Source organism: Gracilinanus agilis, chromosome 6 (assembly GCF_016433145.1).
Source record: "Gracilinanus agilis isolate LMUSP501 chromosome 6, AgileGrace, whole genome shotgun sequence".
NCBI lineage: Eukaryota > Metazoa > Chordata > Mammalia > Didelphimorphia > Didelphidae > Gracilinanus > Gracilinanus agilis.
In genome coordinates, this window is record NC_058135.1 from 27,537,564 (window position 1) to 27,559,470 (window position 21,907).

The 21,907-nt window shown below is 36.8% G+C and overlaps 1 protein-coding gene across 1 annotated transcript in view; it reads right to left on the bottom strand.

Annotated features, from left to right (window-relative positions):
- Positions 1-21,907, bottom strand: part of STPG2 (sperm tail PG-rich repeat containing 2) — a 624,910-nt gene that overhangs the window by 463,129 nt on the left and 139,874 nt on the right. Inside the window, exon 10 of the mRNA XM_044681589.1 lies at positions 10,036-10,125. Coding sequence (XP_044537524.1) covers positions 10,036-10,125 — 90 coding nt within the window. The remainder of the gene's footprint in view (positions 1-10,035; positions 10,126-21,907) is intronic.

The window sequence follows — 21,907 nt, forward strand, 5'->3', positions numbered from 1 at the left end:
GAGAGGGAAAGATAAAAGTTTATGTTTAGATAGAGGAATTTTAGAGTCCATTGTGGAAGTAGGTGATGAAGAAATAAAAACTATCTTCTCCATATACTTTTTTGTCTCTCTACAATGTAAATATCATGCGTGCCCTAGTTATCTTTTTGCAAGACTTATCCTCCTACCAACTATATGCTTCATGATCTTCAACAATCTATTGCTATGGTAAGTCTAATAATCTTTTCTCAGTCTCATCCTTCTTGATCTCTCTGAAATGTTTCAGAGAAATTGGTCTCTTCCTTTACCTTCCTTCATATCACCAGTATGCTATCTTTAGTGTATAGGGGTACCCCTAAGCTCTAGCCTCTCCTTTCTCTTCTGAATATTATTTTTCTCTTGACGAGCTTATCAGCAGCTGTGAATTCATGTCATCTCCATACAGATGATTCTCAAATCTATATATCGACCAAATGATGGCATTTCATTTCCATCTGGGTATCTCATTGACTTCTAGAATCCAAATTGTTCAAAGCAAAATTCACTATCTTTACCTTTATACCTGCCTTTCTTCCTAAATTTTTCCCTTCTTGCAAAACACCACCGTTCTTCCAATGACACAAGTTTGGTACCTGGGATTTATTCTGGATTCCACTCTCCCTTACCTCATGCCACCCTCATATTCAATGACAAATATACCTTTTAAGCATCTGCTCCCAGCTACCCCAATTAAGGTTCTCTTTATCTTTCACCTAAACTACTGAAATAGCTTTCTAATTGTTCTTTGGGTATCCTGCTACCTCTTTCAAATCAGTCCTCTGTATAGCTGCTAACTGATGTTGCTAATGCATAAATCTGACCTTCAGTGGCTTCCTATTTTCCTAAAATAACAATCAATCTACTTGATAATTAAAAGCCTTCATAATTTGACTCCCTTCAATCTTTCCAGTCCAATTCTACATTATAATATCTTACACATTCTATACTCCAACCAAATAAGATTACTTGATATTCTTACACAGTCTATCTCTTGTTTCCATTTCATTGCACAGGATTATCTTCCTTCCTTACCACTACCTCTTGGAATCTCTAATTCCCTTTAAGACTCAGCTCAAATTCATCCTTATATAAGTAGCTTTTCCTGTTCCCCCAGGTAGCTGGGAGGAATAACTTTCTGAAAATGAATACATTTTATATTTACTTAGCAAAGTACATGTTTTCTTTCAATAAACTCCTTGAGGATTATTTCATTTTTCCCTTTCAGTCCCCAATACCTCTAGAACACAGTGTTTAATAAATGTTTGTTGAATTGAACTAAATGAATTTAAGGAAAATTTTCCCATTAATAAGAGCAATTCAAAATGGAGAATATTGCATCAGAAGGGAGTGGGTTTCCCCATCATTTGGAGGGTTTTAAGGAAAAGCTGGATGGCCATAGGTTGGGTATATGGGTAGGGGGGAAATAGCCTAATAATTATACTTTAACGATGTTGTCTCAGGAATTAGTGACCACCTTGTCATTGGAAGTCTTCAGCAGACTCTGGATAGCCATCTTTCAGGAATCTGATAGAAGAGATTAGTGCATTGTATGAGGATTAGATCATGACTTCTGAGGTCGTTTACAATTCTAAGATTCCATAATGTCCTGGACATATGGTAATTGTAGGCATCGGGCCTCACTTTAAAATCTCTCAAGCTCCAAAATAATTTTTCTTCACTATACAGTAAAAGAAACTTCTCGTTCCCACAAGTACATCTGATCTCAGGTACATATTAAAAAAAGAAAATAGTCAACATATGTGGATGTTTGTCCTTCATTTGAAGATCAACGACCTCATAGGGTGATGTCTTAACTTGTGTGTGGACTGTATTTAAGTGAGGCAGAGTCACCGAAAGTCGTCAGTCTCCCTCTCTCTTCCAAAGTCATCAAAGTCTAGTGGCAAGACAGAAGTAAAGGTGACTTGGCAATGGCCCAGTGGATGACCTCCGCAACTTTGATGTCTGACTAAGTTCTAAGCACTCCACAGCACCTGTTTTAGTTACCTTCATGGCTGTTGGAACAAATTCTTCTCATCCATCCATTCTTCATGAGCTTGGGATAGATATCCCCGTAATTTACCAAAGGGTTTACTCTTAAACTGGATTAGTCCATCTGCTAAAATGACTTGTAAAACTCCAGTAAAGAGTTTTGTCTATGGCACATGCTTCTTGGAGGCATAGGTGAGAGTTGGGTATGAAGTGGATAACAAAGGTTGATGAGTAGCCCTGAAAAGGCCTCATAAGCCTTCATGCCACAGGTGCTAATCTTCCCTGAATACACCATATACAACAACAGGTATGGTGGTTCACACTTATAATCCCTGCTACTAGGCAAACTGAAGCCAGGTAATCTCATGAGTTTGGAAGGTATGAGTTGAAGAAGGGTTAAAATCAATTTAATGTCCACATAAAGTCTGGCATCAATATGATGAACCCCAAGAATTGGGAGTGGGAGGAGGTGGACCACTAGGCTGTCTAAGAAGGAGTAAATGGACCCAAGGCAGAAGCAGAGCAGATCAAACCACCCAAACACTCAGTAGTTAGATGAAGCCTGTGAGGGGCCTCTGTACTTCTATCCTTGGAGAATGGGATGGATGAGATGAGATAAGATAGAGATGAGATGAGATAAGATGGAGTTGAAATGAGATAAGACAATCTCATCTTTGTTGGGGTGAGGGCCTACTGGTACAGAACATCACATATACTCTTGGACTGAGCTGATAGTTTTGCTGAATTGCTTTTGTTTTCTCTCTTTTTTAAAATGGCTCTTTAGGAAGGGAAAGATGGTGGGACAAATTTGGAAATAAGAGCAATATAAAAATAAAGGATTAATAAGAATTTTAAAAGAAGAAAAAGGAAAGCAATATTTATTATCTGATTAAATAAATTCATTAAAATAAGAATATATATACATAATAACACATAGTCACATTCACATCGCATTTGTCTTACCATAAAAGAGAATATAACTGGAAAGAAAAGCAAGGAGAGTTTCTTTTCCCATTCTAGAGTCCTGAAGGCAAACACAGAACAGCACACATCCAGAAAACTGTTTTTGACACACTAGACTGAAAAGCAGATTGCTGCCTGTGTATTTACACCCCTGCCCCTTTGTTCTCATTATATTGTGAAGCTTCCATACGTTTTCCATTGGGTTATCTAACTTCGTTACCTCAGAAAATGAGTCTGACCAGCAAAGGACAGCAGCAGCTGCTGCAGGCTGCCATCTTCATCATTGCAAAGAAAGGACTGAGGAAACAACTGCTAAGCAAAATACACAGATAAAATGTAAGCCAAAACCCAAAGTCTCCTGCCCACCTGGGAACTGGTGCCCCTGAACATTGGATCTCAGACAGCAGGGCTACAGCTCCAGATTAGTGGACTGAAACCACAGCTTTAATTATTTTAGTTGCCCTGCACAAATCTCAAAAGAAAACAACAAATATGGGACAGAAATAAGATATGCATTTTTTACAATAAATATGGTCTCCATTTAAAGGGACATGGGAAGTGCTACTGCAGCCTAAATGAAGGCAAAAGAGCCGCAGACCCCTTACATAGATATGCAGTTGGCTATGGAATCTGAATTCACCCTAGACTCTATTCTACAGTGTGGCTGTCCCAAATTTGAGGCTGCATACTGTGTGGCCACTGCATCCAAGGTATATAAGAAAAAGGGAAATAGGTGCACAGAGCATTTACTTTCCTGGCTGCCTTGCCAAGGATTCATTTCTTTAATAGAACACACATAACATAAATGAGGAAACATCCAGGTTACCAAGACGATGTTAGTCAAAAGACTTACATAGCTGGGATATCAACTCACACCCATCAGATTGACTAATATGCAGGAAAAGGAAAATGACAAATTTTGGAGTGGGTATGAGAAAATTGGAACACTAATGCACTGTTGGGGAGTTGTGAACTGATCCAACAATTCTGAAGAATAATTTAGACCTATGTCCAAAGGGCTATAAAGTTGTGCATGCCCTTTTACCCAGCAATAGAACTACTAGGTCTGTGTCCCTAAAAGATTAAAAAGGAAAAAAAAAGATGGTCTATTTGTATTAAAATATTTATAGTAGGCAGTACTTTTGTGGTAGCAAAGAACTGGAAATGAGGGCCTGCCTATTGTATAATTAGGATCTGTATCCTAAAACTACAACTCCCAGCATCCCATTCTCTTTCTCATGTTACATGCTGACAGAGGAAGGATATAAATTTTGGTGCAGCCCCACCTTTCACTCTCTTCTCTTCCTGTCATGGCTTTGGTAGAGCGGGCCTTTTAAACAGGCAAGGAGAACTTAGTCACGTGGTCTTAATTTTGTTAGGTAATTGGGTTTTTTATGCTTCTATTTCCTTTTATTCCTCCTACTTCAAGTGATTATTAATAAACTTTATAAAATATAATTCTTGGAGTGTTGGTTATTAATTTAAATCTTACATTATCAATTGGGAAATGGTTAAACAAGTTATAGCATGTGATTATAATAGAACACAATTGTGCTTTAAGAAATGATGAGCAAGTTAATTTCAGAAAAAAATCTGTAAATACTTACATGAACTGATGCAAAATGAAGTGAACAGAACCATGAGAACATTGTACACTGTAACAGTATTGTACAATGAGCAACTGTGAAATGATTCAGCTATTCTCAGATTCAAGACAATTCTGAAGGACTTATGATGAAAGATGCTATCCAGCTCCAGAGAAAGAATGGAGTCTGAATGCAAATTGAAGCATGCTATTTTCTACTATATTTCTTAATGTATTTTTATATATGTATCTTCTTCTAAAACATGACTAATATGGAAATATGCTATGCATCAAATTGATTACCCTTTTTTAAAGAAGGGAGGGAGATAAGGAAAGAATTTGAAACTTAAAATGTTAGAAATAGAATGTTAGAAATTGTTTTATATGTAATTAAGGGGAAATATTATTGACTACACTCACACACAAAAAGACTTACTTAGATTTTTTTTCTCAGCAACAGAACAAGGATTTTTCTATAACCTGTTTCACTCTATAGCAAAGCCTGCATTGTCTCTCCTAACTAAATGCAATGATTATAGACTGCTTCCATAAGAGTTGGAGAAACAAAGTCAAAAGATAGTCCCTGTTCTCAAGGAAATCATGGTTTATTTGAGGAAATAATGTGAAAATAATGATGTACAAGAAATAGACTGGATAAATTGGAGATAATCAATAGAGGGCAGATACTAGCATTAAGGGAAATGAGGAAAGACTTCTTGTAGAAGATGAGATTTTAGATGGGATTTAAAGGAAGTCAGGGAAGCTGAGAAGGAGAAATGAGTGGGGAGAGGATTCCAGGCACTGGGTACAGTCATTAAAAAATCCTAGAGTCTGGAGATGGAATGTACTACTCAAGGTGCAGCACAGAAGTTAGTGTCACTGGATCAGAATACATGGAACTAGAAAGGTAGAAGGGGTATAGGTTGTGAAGAGGTCTACTACGGGTGATAAGGAACCATTGAAGTTCAATGAACAAGGAAACGACAAGGTCAAACCTGAATTTTAGGAAGGTTACTTTGACAGCTAAATGGAGGATAGAATAAGGTAGGGAGAAGCTTGAGGCAGGGAAACCATCAGCAAGTTACTGTAATAGTCTAGGCATGAATTCAACCAGGGTTCTGGCAATTTCAGAAGAGAAAAGAATTTGTAATAATAAAATAGACAGAATATGGCAACAGGTCGGATATAGGTGGTAGGAAAGAGTTCAGACGTCCAGTAAAACAATCAAGTTGCAAGACATCATTGGAAATTTTAGAGGAGAGTTTCAATTGAATGATGCAGTTGAAAGCAATTTGGAAAAGATTTTAAAAGAGAGCAAAAAGGAAATGGAATCATTACTTGGAAATGGAATTCAAAGAGTTTAGTCATGAAAGGGAGGAGAGATATAACAATCTGCTGGACAACATGGGATAAAATGGGATCACATGCATGTAGAGGGGCTGGAAAGGCAAAGTGTCACCTCTTCAGGTTAGACAGAGCTGACAGAACAAATAGTAGAGGAAGGCATATGAATGGTATAAAATGAGGAGAAAGGGAGAATAGCAAATGGCCTGAATTTTTTTCAGTGAAATATAAGGCAAGGTTATTAGCTAGGAAAGTAAAGGAAAGAATAGCCATTGAAGGTTTGTGTAGGAGGAACTTCCATGAAGGGGGAGAAAAAAAGGGTTCATCTCTATTCTCCCACATAACAGCTAATGCTGGGTTGTCTGGGAAAGAAATATAATAAAATAGATCATATAACTTTTTTTTAATTTTTTAATTTTTAATTTTAACTTTTTTGTGTATTGATTTATAGGTGGAAGAGTGGTAAGGGTAGGCAATGGGGGTCAAGTGACTTGCCCAGGGTCACACAGCTGGGAAGTGTCTGAGGCTGGATTTGAACGTAGGACCTCCTGTCTCTAGGCCTGGCTCTCAATCCACTGAGCTACCCAGCTGCCCCTTATATATAACTTTTACTATTTAAAAGAAGACTTTATTTAAGATATAAGAACTTCAAGGACTAGGCAAATAAGATTAAGTGACTTGTCCAGAGTCACATAGCTAGGAAATGCCTGAGACCAAATTTGAATTCAAGTCCTCCAGACTCCAGGTTTGGTGCTTTATCCACAGTGACACTCACTCCCCAAGATCACATAACCTTTAAAAGGTAGCTATCCTTAGGACAGTTATTTTAGTATCACTCAAAATGAGCACACATAGTCATATAAGTCAAAGGAAAACAAATAATATAAGTAAGCTTGCTCAAATAGGGTCCATTCTGTATCATTCTGATTAAAACTAAAGAAATTAAATAAATAAAATGGCATTATGTGTTAGTGTTTAGATATTAAATACCCTCCTTGACAATACTTTGGGGGAAGACCATAAACATGACCCCAAAAAAGCTCCATTTTAGAAATTTTATCCAGGGTTTTACTAGGGCATGAAAGTATCACTGTCTAATGACAGAGCAAAAGCCCTTTGGCTACAAGATACATCTTGGAAGCTAGTCCAGGATATGAGAGATCACAATACACTCCAAGTGTTTAATTCCCTTTGGAGATGCCCATAGGTCTTCAGTGCTCATCTGAGTTTGTTTTATTTCTTTCTGAGCTAGCCAGCCCGCTATATTGTCAAGTGGACCTCCATTTGAAAAGTCCCACAATTTTATAGGACCTAATGTTCAGGGTCTCACAGGATAGATCATTGTTGCCAGGAACTCTACTTGAATTGCCTTATATATTGCTGGGAGTCCACTGGAGAAATGTTTTCTCTATGTGCTGAAAGGAGTACCTTTCCTGAGAGTAAAAAAGTGAATTCCAACAAATCCCAAGTATTTATTCAGTCTCTATTGAGAATGCTTTGCAAGATTTGGAGTCTCTTTTGAAGGTAGTATTATCTATCACTTGGGGAACAGTTGAAGAAGTTGAGTTATATAATTGCAATAAAATGTTATTGTACCCTAAGAAATGATAAACATGATTATCATAAAAAAGAAAAACATGGAAAGACTTCTATGAAGTGAGGCAAAGTGTACAGAATTATTATGTGAGATCAACTGTGATAGACTAAAACAGTAAAGCACGGTTCCAAGAAAAAGCCAAAGGCCTCATGCTGAAAAATGCTATCCACAGCCAAAGAAGGAACTGCTGGAGTCTGGTTACAGATTAAAGCATGCCACTTTTCACTTTATTTCTTTCATGAGTTTTTTATCATATGCAGCATACATGTCTTCTTTCATGTCATGAGAAATATGGAAATACACATTACATGGCAGCACTGATGTAATCTACCTTGGGGCAGGGGATGGAGGGAGGGAAAGAATCTGAATCACAAAATCTCAGATAACCATTGTCAAAAATTGTTTCTGTGTGTAATTGAAAAAATATTTAAAAAATAAATTTTAATATTGTTCTTTCCTCATTGCTTTGCATTGAGGTATGCTCTTCAAGCACCTAGAAGATGGTGACATGAGAGCTTTGTAAAATACTGTTTCTTTGTTGAATTTATATAACTCTGTACTGGAGATAAGTAATATTTAGACCCATCAGCTATGGTAGGTCTGGACTATCACAAAAAAAAAAAACCTCTCAGTGTGGGGACTCTGTAAGAACTACCCTCAATGGATTGCTGAGAATCAGCATAGGACTCAGGAAGCCACTAAGAACTGTGCCACTTTGTTGAGTCACTGAGGGAGGCACTCACAAGGAAAGTGCTAGAATCTCCCAGGTCTCCAGACTACTACCTAGAACTAGGGTTGTGGACAAATGATGATATTTAATCAGGGGAAAACTTAGAGGAGGTTTTTCAACTATTTTTCATGGAGTTGAGCATGTGCTAATTTCTTCTCGTGAGAGCTGGTTCCTAAGTAAAGTTCACGAGCAAGGTAAAACTCCTGATTGGTCCCTTGATCTCAATTACTAGGTTCTTAATGACTGTGAAATTTAAGAACAGCTAAAGTACAAAACTTTGATATTCTGCCAGCTCTGCCCTGGTTTATCAGGATGAGAGCAAAGGGATCTCCATCCTCTTCCCCAAGCCCGCAGCAATGATGGGCAGAGCTCAAGCACCAGGTGTGTACTTGCTATCTTCTTCTTCCTTCGTGTGTCTTCCTTGGGAACAGGTCTGCAACCAAAGATCCTGTAAAATGAATACTCCCAGCCTTACCAGCTACTTCACTAGTGCATGAGTTTCTTTGTACCTTAATCGGGGGCAGTCAGAGCTGAGTTGGGACTTGTGATTCCTGTTTCAAGGAGAAGAAGTTGACCCTAAAAGGAATCGTTTGGAATCTGAAATCACTAACGAGATGCACTTGGAGGTCAGGAAATATGGACCTTATGAAGTGCTCAGGCATTACAAGTTGGAAGTAAAAGAGTAATATCTGTTTAGCAATCCCACAAAATGCCTTTACCTTTTACTTATAATAAATGCATGTGCTAAGTAATTGCTTTATTTCTATATTTATTAGTGTGTGTTTAATGTGTCCAACACGTTTAAAATATTTCTTTTGTGGTGGAGAAAATAAATAATAACCCTATGCCTGATGCCTATTCTGTAAAAGTGCCCTTCCTGGAAGTGTCTTTCTTCTGATAATTCTGTTATCCTCTGTTCTCCCATTTTTAGAGAGACCTTAGAAGTGAGCACATAGCTAGCTGGAGGGAGTAAAGGAGACTTGATTCACTGCTCTTTGGGATAGGTCATTCCCAGCTTAAACCCTAGACATGAGTTTAGAACAGAAACCCCTTTAATGGGAAAAGTCCTTCCTGAGTTAGTGTTTTACAATACTGACCTTGTTTTATTTTTTACTGTTAAGTGTAAGTCATATGTAGTGATAATTAAAACTCCCAGATAAATAGGAGTATAAATCTAGTCTCTCCAAAACATAGAAACACAATCACTATTTCATAATCCTTCAGTTATGTTTGAAGTTTGATAGCACATTATATCACACTCCCATTTTCCAAATTGTTTCAATCAATTTTATCCTTAAAGTAAACAAATGGAATAGAAAACCAAAATTATTGCTTTTACTGTAAATTACTCAATGGTGGGTAGCTGACTAAAAATAAATAATTATACAGTCAAAATGTTCATTTTTAAAACTTTAACATAAAAAGGGATACAAAAATACTAGAAACTCCTGGAATTATGGATACATAAAAAATTGAAGAAATTCAAACAAAGGTGATTTGAATCGTATTTTAAGTCTTCCCATTCTTATACAAGTTCAATTCTCCTTTTGTCTCAGGAATATGATTCCTTTTCATGGAAAGAAGAGGAGATTCCTTTTATTACATATAATACTCTCATAGAAACTATAATAAATTCATATTGGGCACTAGGAAAATGGACAGTTCTGTATAATCTTAAAGAAATATGCAAATGTCAAAGAAACCAGCAGACTCAAAGAAGGCCCTGAAATAATGCCCCTAAATATGTGTACCACCTTCTCTCAACCTCTTATATTACAAACAGATTTAATTTTCAAAGAATTATCTTACCTCTGTTATTTTATGTTTTCTTTCTACTTTTGACTTGAAGGTAGCTGACTCCCTACACCTCCTCAGTGAATCTTGAGACACTGATATAATCTGTCAATGTTAAAGAATATATTAAAATTAGTTTAAATAAACTATAAAAATATCACTTGTAATCAGAGTACATTTGTTATATATTATCAATATTGTATTATTAAGCAGAAAAATATAAAAAATATACACAAAGAAAAAAATATTTTTGGAGGCAAATGACTCTGCCACTGAGACCATGGCCAAGTCATTCACCTACCACTGACCTGTAAATGAAGGAAATTAGAAGACATTATCTCCAAGTTCCCTCAGACTCTACATAAATGGAAACTTTTAAAATTATGTATACAAAGAAAAGTCAAAGTAAGTTTGCCTTGACAAGTTGAATCACTTGGCATATAGTGTTTAAAAGAATTAGATATTCATTATTCTTTAGTATTAATTTGGTATTAATTCAAATTAGATATTTATCTCAGATATAAATAATCTTAACAATTAGCTAATCGGATCAAGATTTATTCATAAAAACAAATACAAGAAGAAAATATGTGATGATAGAAAGAATCTAGCTTGATTGCATCTGGGGTGACTTGCTATGACTTTATCTATGTTAATTCATTTTAAATAACATAGTTTTAAATAACAGGGACATTTTAATGTGTTAAATAGCCTATCACCACCTTACTGGATAGGAAGCCTGAGCCCTGAAGGTCAGAAAAGGGTGACCAGAGCCTAGATGAAGACAAGACAATGAAGGGTTGACAACTCCCATGAAGTGGGGTTGATGGATGCTATTGAACCCATGTCTGCTGTGGTATAATACTAACTTAGGTAGTGTCAGACAGGTAGTAACTAAGGTCAAAAGCTGACAGCGAAGCATTTTGAAAAGAGAGGAGGGCCAGGAATGCCAAGATAAAGAAAGAGAGCAAAGAGCCCTAGAATGAGCAATAAGACAAACATGCACAATCACGTTACAGGAATGGAGAGATCAGCAGTTAACTCAGATTGTGTGACTGAGATGAATTGTTTTCCAAGCCTGAACTTCCTTTCCCTTAGCTCCTTCCCTCCATTTCCTGATGTTGTCAGACACCTATGCAAATCCTAATTCCATCCTCCTTCTTAAAAGATGTACCCCCGGAACTAAAGTATCAAATAATCACAGAATTTCAGAGTTAGGGGGGGAAGAAAACTTACTGGTCAATTAGTCTAGTCCACAACAACAACCAAAAAAAAAAAATCCTACCACAATTCACCAAACAAGTGATTATCCAGCCTCTGAAGAATTCCAGTATGGGGTAAGCCCACTACCTGCTCTTCATTTTTTAATATTTCTATTAAAGAATTTTTATATTAACCTTAATTTTGCAGCTTTTTTACCTCTAACCACTAATCCTACTTCTGACATCTAGATCAAACTAGGAACAGTCTAATACAACTCTAACATTAGAAGCAGCTAAATGAAACAGTGCATAGCATGCCTGACCAAACTTTAAGAAACCCAGAGTTGGAATCTCGCTTCAGACACTTAAAGCTGTGTGACTCCAGCAAGTCATTTAACTTCTCTCAGATGAGTTTCCTCATCAATAAAATGGAGATAATAATAGCTGTCTAAAAGGTTTTTTGAAAGGGTCAAATAAGGTAATCATTGTAAAGCACTTTGTAAATCTTAAATTCTTAAATTGCTATACAGATGCTAATTATTATTTAACATGACAGTTTTTCATATATTTGAAGACCACATTTAGATCCCCTGAAGACTTCTGTAGTCTAAATATCTCTAGTTCCTCAAATCTTGAACTCAAGGTCCTTCATCTTCCTCTTTTGAGATTCTCTAGCCTATCAATGTCCTTCTTAAAATGTGACATCCAGAACTGAACACAATACCTCACATGGAATATGTCACAAGGAATCCTCTGAGTGGCCATCCAGCCTTAGGGGGAGTACAGCAGGACTGTCCCCTATTTATTCCTGGATACATCATGTTGGTTTTCTTGGCAGGCATACTATGCTGCTAACTCAGACTGAAATTGCAGTCCACTGAAACCTCCAAATATTTTTTTCCTATAAACTTTAGGCTAATAATGTTTTCCCAAACCTAACTGTAGGATTTTACATAGATCCCTTTTAAATTTCATCCTATTTAGTTCAGTTGAATGTTGCATCCTGTCAAAAAAAATTGTATCCTGATTCCTTTATCCATGGTGTTAGTTAATCAAGAAGCATTTATTCAGTACCTACTATGTGCTAAGTGCTATGCTAACTAAAAACAAAAATAGCCCCTTCTCTCAAAGAGCTTACATTCTAATAAGGGAGATGACATTTGTAAACCAGATCATACTCAATTGATATGGAATAAATGGAAGAAAACCTAAGGGAGGTGGCACTAGCCTAGGAATGCCTCCTGCTCCAGGAGGTGGCACTTGAAGCCTCTGACTTCAAAGATCTTACATTCTAACAGAGGAAGACAACACATAGAGGCAAGATGGAAAAAAGTTGGGGGTTCTTTATGATGGTTTAGGGCTAATACTCAGGAGGCATTAATGGAGGCTCGGTTCTGAGCAACATTTGGCAGAAAGGTCAGTTAACAGAGACTATGGTGGTTCCAGGGGAAGAGTCCAAGGTTCAGGTGGGAAGGAGATAAGAATGATCAGGTCACAGCAACATTGGCATGGAGAGGAGCATTTCAGAAATAGGGAATAGCTAGAGATAGGGTGGCAGCTTCAAGAAACAGCAAGAAGTCCAATACACCTGGATCAAAAAGTGCACTCACAGAAGCGCATAAAGAAAAGGTTACGTGATGAAGTGTTTCACATGCCAAACAAAGAACTCTACATTTGATCCAGGGGGTTTCAAGAAATCACTGGAGTTTATCGAACATGGGGTGATGAGGTCAGATCTAGACTTAGGAAAATCGTTTTGGAAGCAGGGTTGAAGATAGATTAGAGTGTGGAGAAACATGGTAAGGAAATTAAAAAGAAGCCTATTGCAATAGTCCAGTCATGAGGTGATGAAGGCCTGAAATATAGTGAGGGCTAAGTGAGAGAAGAGAAGGGGGTCACATTGGAGAAATAGTTCAGAAAAGTAATTTATAAGATTAAGTAACTGATTTGGATATATGGGGTGAGTAAGATAGAAAAGTCACGTGTGACACCGAAGTTTTAATTCTGCATGAATAGAAGGACAGTGATCCCCTCAAATGTAACAGGAAAATTTAAAAGAGAGGAAAGTGTGGAAGAAGGGATAGTGAGTTCTGCTTTGGATGTGTTGAGACTGACATGACTATGAGACATCCAGTTTGGTAAGGGATTGGGACCCTAGAAGAGCCTGTGACTCTTTCTACTCTACCACATTCTAGAGTTTCTTGCAAACCAATAGCTCCTTTTTCCAGACTATGTAATGGAGGTAGCAGCCAGAAAATGCCATTGCTTCAGTCTTGCCCCTCTATATCTGCTGTGGTTGAAAACCCAACAGGTTACACATCCTTATAATTAGAATCTAAATTCTTTTGATTAAACAACTCTTGCATGATTTATCATACAATCTAGCCATAACAATTAACTGCTTAAAATACATAATGTATGATTAGAATTTTTGGATAGCATATGAATTCTGAGTAGATAAGCTTCCTATGTCCTTCCAAAAATTATTTCACCATTAATATCCTCATTATTCACATTTCAGAATTCTTTATCTTCATCTTGTCTTGTAGATAATATATATTAAAAGGGTAGTTACAACCCTACACCTCCGTTCTATTTTTAACAATACATAGTCATTCACCTTTCAAATGGCTTATGTTTAAAATTGCCTCTATTCAGACCATAAGCACTAAGAATGCTTTCATTGGTACTTTTTCCTAGAATTCTTTATAACTGATGATTCTAAAGCAGAAAAAAGCTGTTTTGAAGCTTTTTTTATGTGAAAACTACAAATCTAGACAATCTTAGCCAGAATAATTTGTATAGTGTTCATTTAGTAGTTAGATGTTAATATATATCTCTTGAAGTATCAAAATAACTTATCTTTGCAATATTTCTATTGACACTATTATTTTCATGTGCATGATGTAGTCTGGAGAATTCATGAAGCATCTTTCACTTTTATTTTGTAGTTTAGAAAATTTTATGTAAATTGGCATACTGATAAAAGTTATAACCATAGTTATATAGATATTAATCTTCAGTCATTATTATGTGTATATGGAAAATACAAAATATTTATAGTAAAGAGTAATGCTTTTTTATTTCCTATTCCTTCACATTTCGGTGAATCTTTTTTTCTTTTTTTTTTTAGCTAGATGGCAGGCTACTCAAAATAATGAACCATTAGTATATCACTGCATTAAAATGGCCAGGCACTTTTGGAATTACATTTCCCAGAGGAATCACAGTGAGATGTACCTATTCTCTCTGTTTTAAAATGACTGAAACTAGAGAATTGTAGTGCAATGAAGACTGTTGAGTCTCAAGTGCTATTTAAAATATATACTTCTAGATATATAGAAAGGCCTAGAAAGGGTTGTAAAAGGTTAAAGAGTCAGGCAAACTCTAAAAGTTAATTTAAAAGCAATCTAATTATTTGAAGAAATGTTAATGGGTGATTATATTAGATAGGATTGTTTTTTTTATTTTTAGTATCTTCATAATAAATTGGTAAAGAAAATAAAAATGGATAAATGAAATTTTTAGATGACAGAAAACCAGAGGGAAGGAAATAAAGATATTAGGACTTAGGGATGATAGAAGGTCCTGGTTCAAATCACCCTTCCTAACTATATGACCCTGGGAAAGTCACTTAACCCCAGTTGCCTATCCCTTACCACTCGTTTGCCTTGGAACCAATACTTAGATTCTAAGACAGAAAGTAAGGGTTTTTTAAAAAGGAAATATAGAAGAGAACAAAAACATTTAAATGGAAAATAGATTTCTTGGGAAATAATTTGAAAAAATAGTGGTAAGCAGTGATATCTAAAGAACATGAAAAGAAATAGCATAAATTGGAGATGTTCTACAATATGCAACCTCAAAGAACTGTATGCACTAATAACATAGCCAAGTGGAGAGATGCTGGCTGAGTTACTAGCAATATTGATTTTTGAGGCAAAGAGTGCAGAGGGCTTTTTTCAGGTTTTTTTTAAGGAAAAGATAAGAAGAGAACAACAGAAGTTGTCAGAAGGCCAACGTTTTTATTTGATTGGAAAGCTATTTCCATATGTTTACTTTTTGAAACACCTCCTTATGGCTTATTTCTAGATAACAACAAAATAAATAGCAAAATAAACTCTTGAGTACTCAAATGAATCTATGATTTTGCCAAAGTAGTTGTTCTCTCAAATGATGAAGATCAAAATACATCAATGCTTATCTGTCACGTGAGGCTTGTTCATGTCCTTCTTTAAAGTCATCAAAGGGAGCCGACTCCCAGTTCCCTGGGAGCTGTCCCCACCTTCTCCAGATGTTACAGGGACGTCAGTGGAACAAGCAGGTCCTTTGTTATCGCTCCTCTCACGGCAGGAAGAAACCCTTCCTTTTTTCAGATCATGCACTTCTTCAATGGCATCCTTTACTCTGGAACTCTTTGCTGTCCCTTGCTATCCTCTGCAGCCTGTTTATAAGCCAAGCACCTCTTTACTGCCCTCTGTGTGACCCTCATTTGTGCCTTAGACAACCGCAGAGTTCCTTGATTCCCAGGACTATAACACCACCAGTAAAACAGTGGCTTTCTGGCTGTTCCTTACATAGGACACTCCACCTTCCATTCTATGCTTATGCCTTTGGCCGTCTCTAACTTTTCGAACACATGCTTCCTCCCCCACTCAGGTTAGCAGAATCCCTTGTAGCCATTGATACGAAGCCTTTTCTAATCTCAGCTGCTCGTGCCCTCTTACCAAAATTATTTTGTATTGATTTTGGGAGGTTTTTGTCCAATATACACGGGTGAGGGAGAGGGGATGGCATCCATACCCTACTTCAATTAATGTAATCAGTGTAAGGAAAAGGATTTCACTCTCTACTCAATTAATTTAGTCACTGAATCAATCGATCAATAGTCCCAAGATATATAAACAAGGTATAAAATAGTTGAAAAGGAACTTTCCCACAACTACAAAATAATAAATATGGAATAACTCCTTAGTTCAGTTCCAGAGGATTATAGGACTTTGGTCATTGGATGATGGCAGGTGATGCTACAAAAGAAACAACATAGTGTTGATTGTAACAGAATCAGTTATACCTTTTGGGCCTAGATAGTATATAAAAATAAGAAATTCAGAAGTTAACAATGGAAAAGTTCCATTTTGAAATTCACTTATTCAAGAATTGGAGCCAAAAGGGAAGGAAGAAACAGTCCCCTGAAAGGGGGGATTTTCTCATTCTTTCCTTCTCCCTCCATAGCAATGTAATCAAAGAGGCTGGACCAGTTTCCATTGTCCTTGAGAATCATGGATGTTCCTACAAGAGAAAAGTGCTGCCAAGAGAAGACACTCAGAGCTCTCTCGCAAGAAAGTGCTGCACCTCAGGGTGCTGAGGGAGGATTCTACAAAAGACTTCTAGAATCAGCAATTAGGAGTTTTGTAAACATATTTTACTGACTTACAATATAAAATTTTACCAATTTTACCAAATATTACCAATGCCGTGTAATAACAATTTTCCACATAAGTTTTCTGAAGTTATATAATTCAAAATGTCTCCCATAGCTTGTAAGCAATTCAATCTGAGTTATACATGTATTATCATGCAAAACATAAGGAGTTGGGAGTTTTGCTAAATGTGTATTCAACATGCAGGAACCACTATCTACTTCCCCTTCATACATGGTATTTATTGGCAAGAAAACATACCTCAAGTTTTGGAGGAAGGGAAGGGCAGGTAGGGATATTATATAATTATAAAATATATAAAAATTATTGTTACCATACCATCTTAAAAACTGCTTTTGCTAGAAGTTAATTAAAGTCTAATGGCAAACTATTAATTTAAAGCACATAAATTTAAAGCACATAAACATATAATGTAAAGCATATAACTTGTGATAGGAGTAGCCACCTTTGGGTGGCTAAGGTTGTTCCTAGGACACTGAAAACAGATGCTCTTTGGGAGTTCAAACTTTGGAGCATAAATTGGAAGGAAGCACCTGAGAGGTACAATTAGAGAAGTAGGTGTACATGCCGTCTCCCCTGATAGAAATGCAGGCTCCCTGAGGACCCAAATTGTTCTCCTTTTTCCTTTGGATCCCTAGCACCTACCAGTGCCTGGCACATATTATGTATTTTTATAAAGCTTGTTGGTTGATTGATTTAAAATTGGAACAAAAAGTAAAGATGAGTCTTTGCTTTTAGGAAAAGTTTAGAGATGTGAAAGGAGTTTTATAACTTTCTAAAAACAATCTAGCCCATCTACTCTACCTGTTAAAGTCTGGGCCTACCTCACTGTCCACTTGCACTGTTTTCCCAAGATATATTTGTTGTTGATGTTCAGTCAACTCTTGATGATCTCATTTGGGGTTTTCTTGGCAAAGATACTGGAGTGGTTTGCCATTTTCTTCTCCAGCTCTTTTTACAGATGAGAAAACTGAGGCAAACAGTATAAAGTGACTTTGCCCAGGGTCACAGAGTTAGGAAATGTCTAACACTAGATTTGAACTCAATTCTTTCTGACTCCAGGCTTGGTGCTCTATCTACTATTTCACATAGCTGCCCTGTTAATATACATATATGTATAAATACATATGTGTATATGTGAAAATATAGAAATATGTACATATAAAACACACATATGTTTGTATCTGTGTGTATAAATATATGTATATTCACATTTATTCCTGTGGGCATATCCATGTGTGTTTGCAAATATCTATGTATATACTACATGTACACATATGTATACATACATATAAATAGATCCATGTGCATACAAATGCATTCTAAATTAAATTTTTTAACCTGGGAAAGAATATTCTTTTTTAACTTGGTAGGCATACAGTCAGACTAAACTATACTTAGGGGATATGGATTTCCTCCATAAGGTTCTGCAATGCTTTCCTTGGAGCAAAAAGTAAAATACTATCCACAAACAGGAATAGGAGAAAATTATGTATGAGGAATTCCTCTTCTGAATATCCCCACCCCATGATGTTTGTAAACCCTTTTGGAAAGCATACAAATCTCTGGTTTATGTCTTGTCTGCTATTATGATCAGAGGTTATTTGAACGAAATCATTTTTGTTGTTATAGCTTTCAAGAATTCTTAGTCAATTTTCATGTACTGATAAGAAACACTTTATTTGAAAAAGAACCCTTAAGACAGTGATTGTTCTACTGAATCAAATTTGTTTGGGGTTTTTTTTTTGGTGTTTTTGTTGTTGGTTACATCACATTCATTTCTAAATACACCCCTCCTTGACTCCTACCCAGTTAATTCATAATTGTTTTCATGGTGATAATCCTTTTCAGGAACACTGTATTATGAGATGACCAAATGTCCCCTAAAAATAGGCTTTTTTTCCCCTTCAAATGTACAATAAAATCAATTCTATCAATTCCTTTATTTGCATCTTAAAGGGAAACTTCTGAGCCATCCTTCCAGGCAGTTGCAATTTCCTTCAGTGTTCTGATTTAACAAACATAAAACAACAAGATTTCTATAATTCAGTTTAGTTATTCATGTGTTCACTGAGCATGGGAAAGAATATCAAGGAACAATGATCATTTAGAAAACTAATAGCTGTGGTAATGGTTATACATGGTCTAATAAAAACTATTTCATATGATAAGCAAAGAAGGAGTCCTTCCAAATTCCTTTTATGACAGAAATATGGTATGGATTCCAAAGCAAGGGAGATCAAAAACAGAGAAAGAAAACTATAAACCAATCTCCCTAATGAACATAGATGCAAAAATCTTAAATAGAATACTAGCAAAGAGACTCCAGCAAGTAATTAAGAAGATCATCCACCATGATCAGGTGGGATTTATACCAGGAATGCAAGGATGGTTCAACATTAGGAAAACCATCCACATAATTGACCATATCAAACAATCTAAAAAGAAAAAATCACATGATTATCTCAATAGATGCTGAAAAAGCCTTTGACAAAATACAGCATCCATTCCTACTGAAAACACTGAAAAGTATAGGAATAGAAGGACCCTTCCTAAAAATAATAAACAGTATATACCTAAAACCATCAACAAGCATCATATGCAATGGGGATAAATTAGAAGCCTTCCCAATAAGATCAGGACTGAAACAAGGATGCCCATTATCACCTCTATTATTCATTATAGTACTAGAAATACTACCAGTAGCAATAAAGAGAAGAAAAAGAAATTGAAGGTATCAAAATAGGCAAGGAGGAGACTAAGCTATCACTCTTTGCAGATGATATGTTGGTATACTTAAAAAATCCTAGAGAATCAACTAAGAAGCTGGTAGAAATAACCAACGACTTTAGCAAAGTTGCAGGATACAAAATAAATACACATAAATCATCAGCATTTCTATATATTTCCAACACACTAGAGCAGCAAGAAGTAGAAAGAGAAACATCATTTAAAATCACCCTAGACAATATAAAATACTTGGGAATCTATCTACCAAAACAAACACAGCAATTATACGAAAACAACTACAAAACACTTTCCAAACAAATAAAACTGGATCTCAACAATTGGAAAGCCAATAATTGTTCATGGGTAGGACGAGCTAACATAATAAAAATGACCATTCTAAACCTCCAGGTTAAGATGGCGGCAGAGTAAGAAGCAGCTCTTAACCTCTCCTGACCAAAACACACAAAACTCCTCAAGGGGACATAAAAACAAGTCCAGACGAACGGAGGAACCCCACAACAGGGCACAGCGTGGAAGGTACGTGGAATCGAGGCATTTCCATGTTATAAAGGGGTGAAACAGCTCTCACCAAATCGCAGGCTGAGCAACCACCCCACCCCCACCCCCTCCACACACAACATCTAAAGCACTGAAGCCAGCTAAAAAGAAATAGAGCAAGTTTGGGGCACCCATCGAGTCATTGGCAGCTCCGGGGCCTGTTCCTGAGAGCAGCAAGATTTAGGACCCCAATAAGCCAAAAAACGCACGTGAAATCTGAGCGCGAGAGCAGAGAGTGGACGCAGAGCGCGGACTGAGAGCACAGGCACAGCGGAGGCGTGGGTGGAGGCAGACACAGTCAGGAACTAAAGCCTAAGTGGGGAACCAGTGTGGACGGGTATACAACTGAGGAAGCAGCGCCCTGAGACTTGTAAAGGAACCTCCGGCAGAGGATCAAGCAAGGGGGCCCACCAGGGGGCTTGACCTTGGAAAAAACCAGAACTCAGACCTCAGGAGGAAACCTGGATTCCGTACTAAAAGAAATTATTCAGCAAAATTGCCCTGAAGTCCTACAACAAGAGTGCAATATAGACATAGAAAGGATTCATAGAACACCCACTACATTCGATCCAGAGAAAAAAACGGGTAGAAATATTATTGCCAAATTCAAAAGCTTTCAAGCAAAAGAAAAAATCTTACAAGAAGCCAGAAAGAGACAATTCAAATATCAAGGAGCTCCAATCAGGATCACACAGGATCTGGCAGCCTCTACGCTAAAAGACCGTAAGGCTTGGAATACGATATTCAGAAAGGCAAGAGAGCTGGGCCTGCAACCACGGATCAACTACCCATAAAAATTGACTATATATTTCCAGGGGAAAGTATGGGCATTCAACAAAATTGAAGAATTCCAGGTATTTGCACAGAAAAGACCAGGGCTAAATGGAAAGTTTGATATCGAACCACAAAAACCGAGAGAAACCTGAAAAGGTAAATAAGATACAGAGGGGAAAGAAAGAAAGCTTATAATTTTTAAATTTGCCTTTTTAAGGGCCTCAGTGAGATCTAATTATATGTATTCCTATGTAGAGAAATGTTATGTATAATTCTCTGTAGTGAACTCTATTCATCATTATAATATTCACTATTATAGTAATCAGAAGAATAATTCACAGGGTGAGGGTGGAACACTAAATAATCTAAGATGGCGTGGGGGAGGGGAAAGATGGGGTAACTAGCAGGGAGAAACTTGAGTGAATAAGAAAATAGAATATTCTATTACACACAAAGAGGGCATCGGAGGGAGAGGGGACAAATACTATTATAAGAAGGAGAGGAAGAGAGCATAAAGAGGTAATAATCAAACCTTACTCTCAGTGTAATCAACCCGGAGAGGGAAGAGTAGCTATACTATCCATTGGGAAATAAAACTCTTATCTAACCCTTCTGAGAAAGTTAGAAGGGATAAACCAAAGGGAGCAGGGGAGTGGGGAGGACAAAAAAAAGGGAGGGGAGAAGGGGGAGGGAATTCATAAGGCCTTTAAAAACAAAAAGGGGGGGGGAAAAAAAAAAAAAAAAAGAAAGGGAAGTCAATCAAGGGAGGGGTTAAGGGATAGGGTCTAAATAGCAAACCACTGGTTTTAAAGGAAATAGCTTAAGGAGAAGGGGTAGGAATGGGGGAGGATTTGAAAATGTCAGCAAATGCACAACTGATGATTACAACTCTGAATCTGAATGGGATGAACGCGCTCATAAAACGGAAGCAAATAGCAGAGTGGATTAGAAACCAAAATCCCACCATATGTTGTCTACAAGAAACACATATGAGGCGGGTGGACATACACAAGTTTAAGGTTCAGGGTTTGAGCAAAATCTTTTGGGCGTCAAATGAGAAAAAGAAGGCAGGAGTAGCTATTATGACTTCTGACAAAGCCAAAGTAAAAATAGATATGATTAAAAAAGACAGGGAAGGTCATTACATCCTGATTAAAGGCAGTATAAACAATGAGGAAA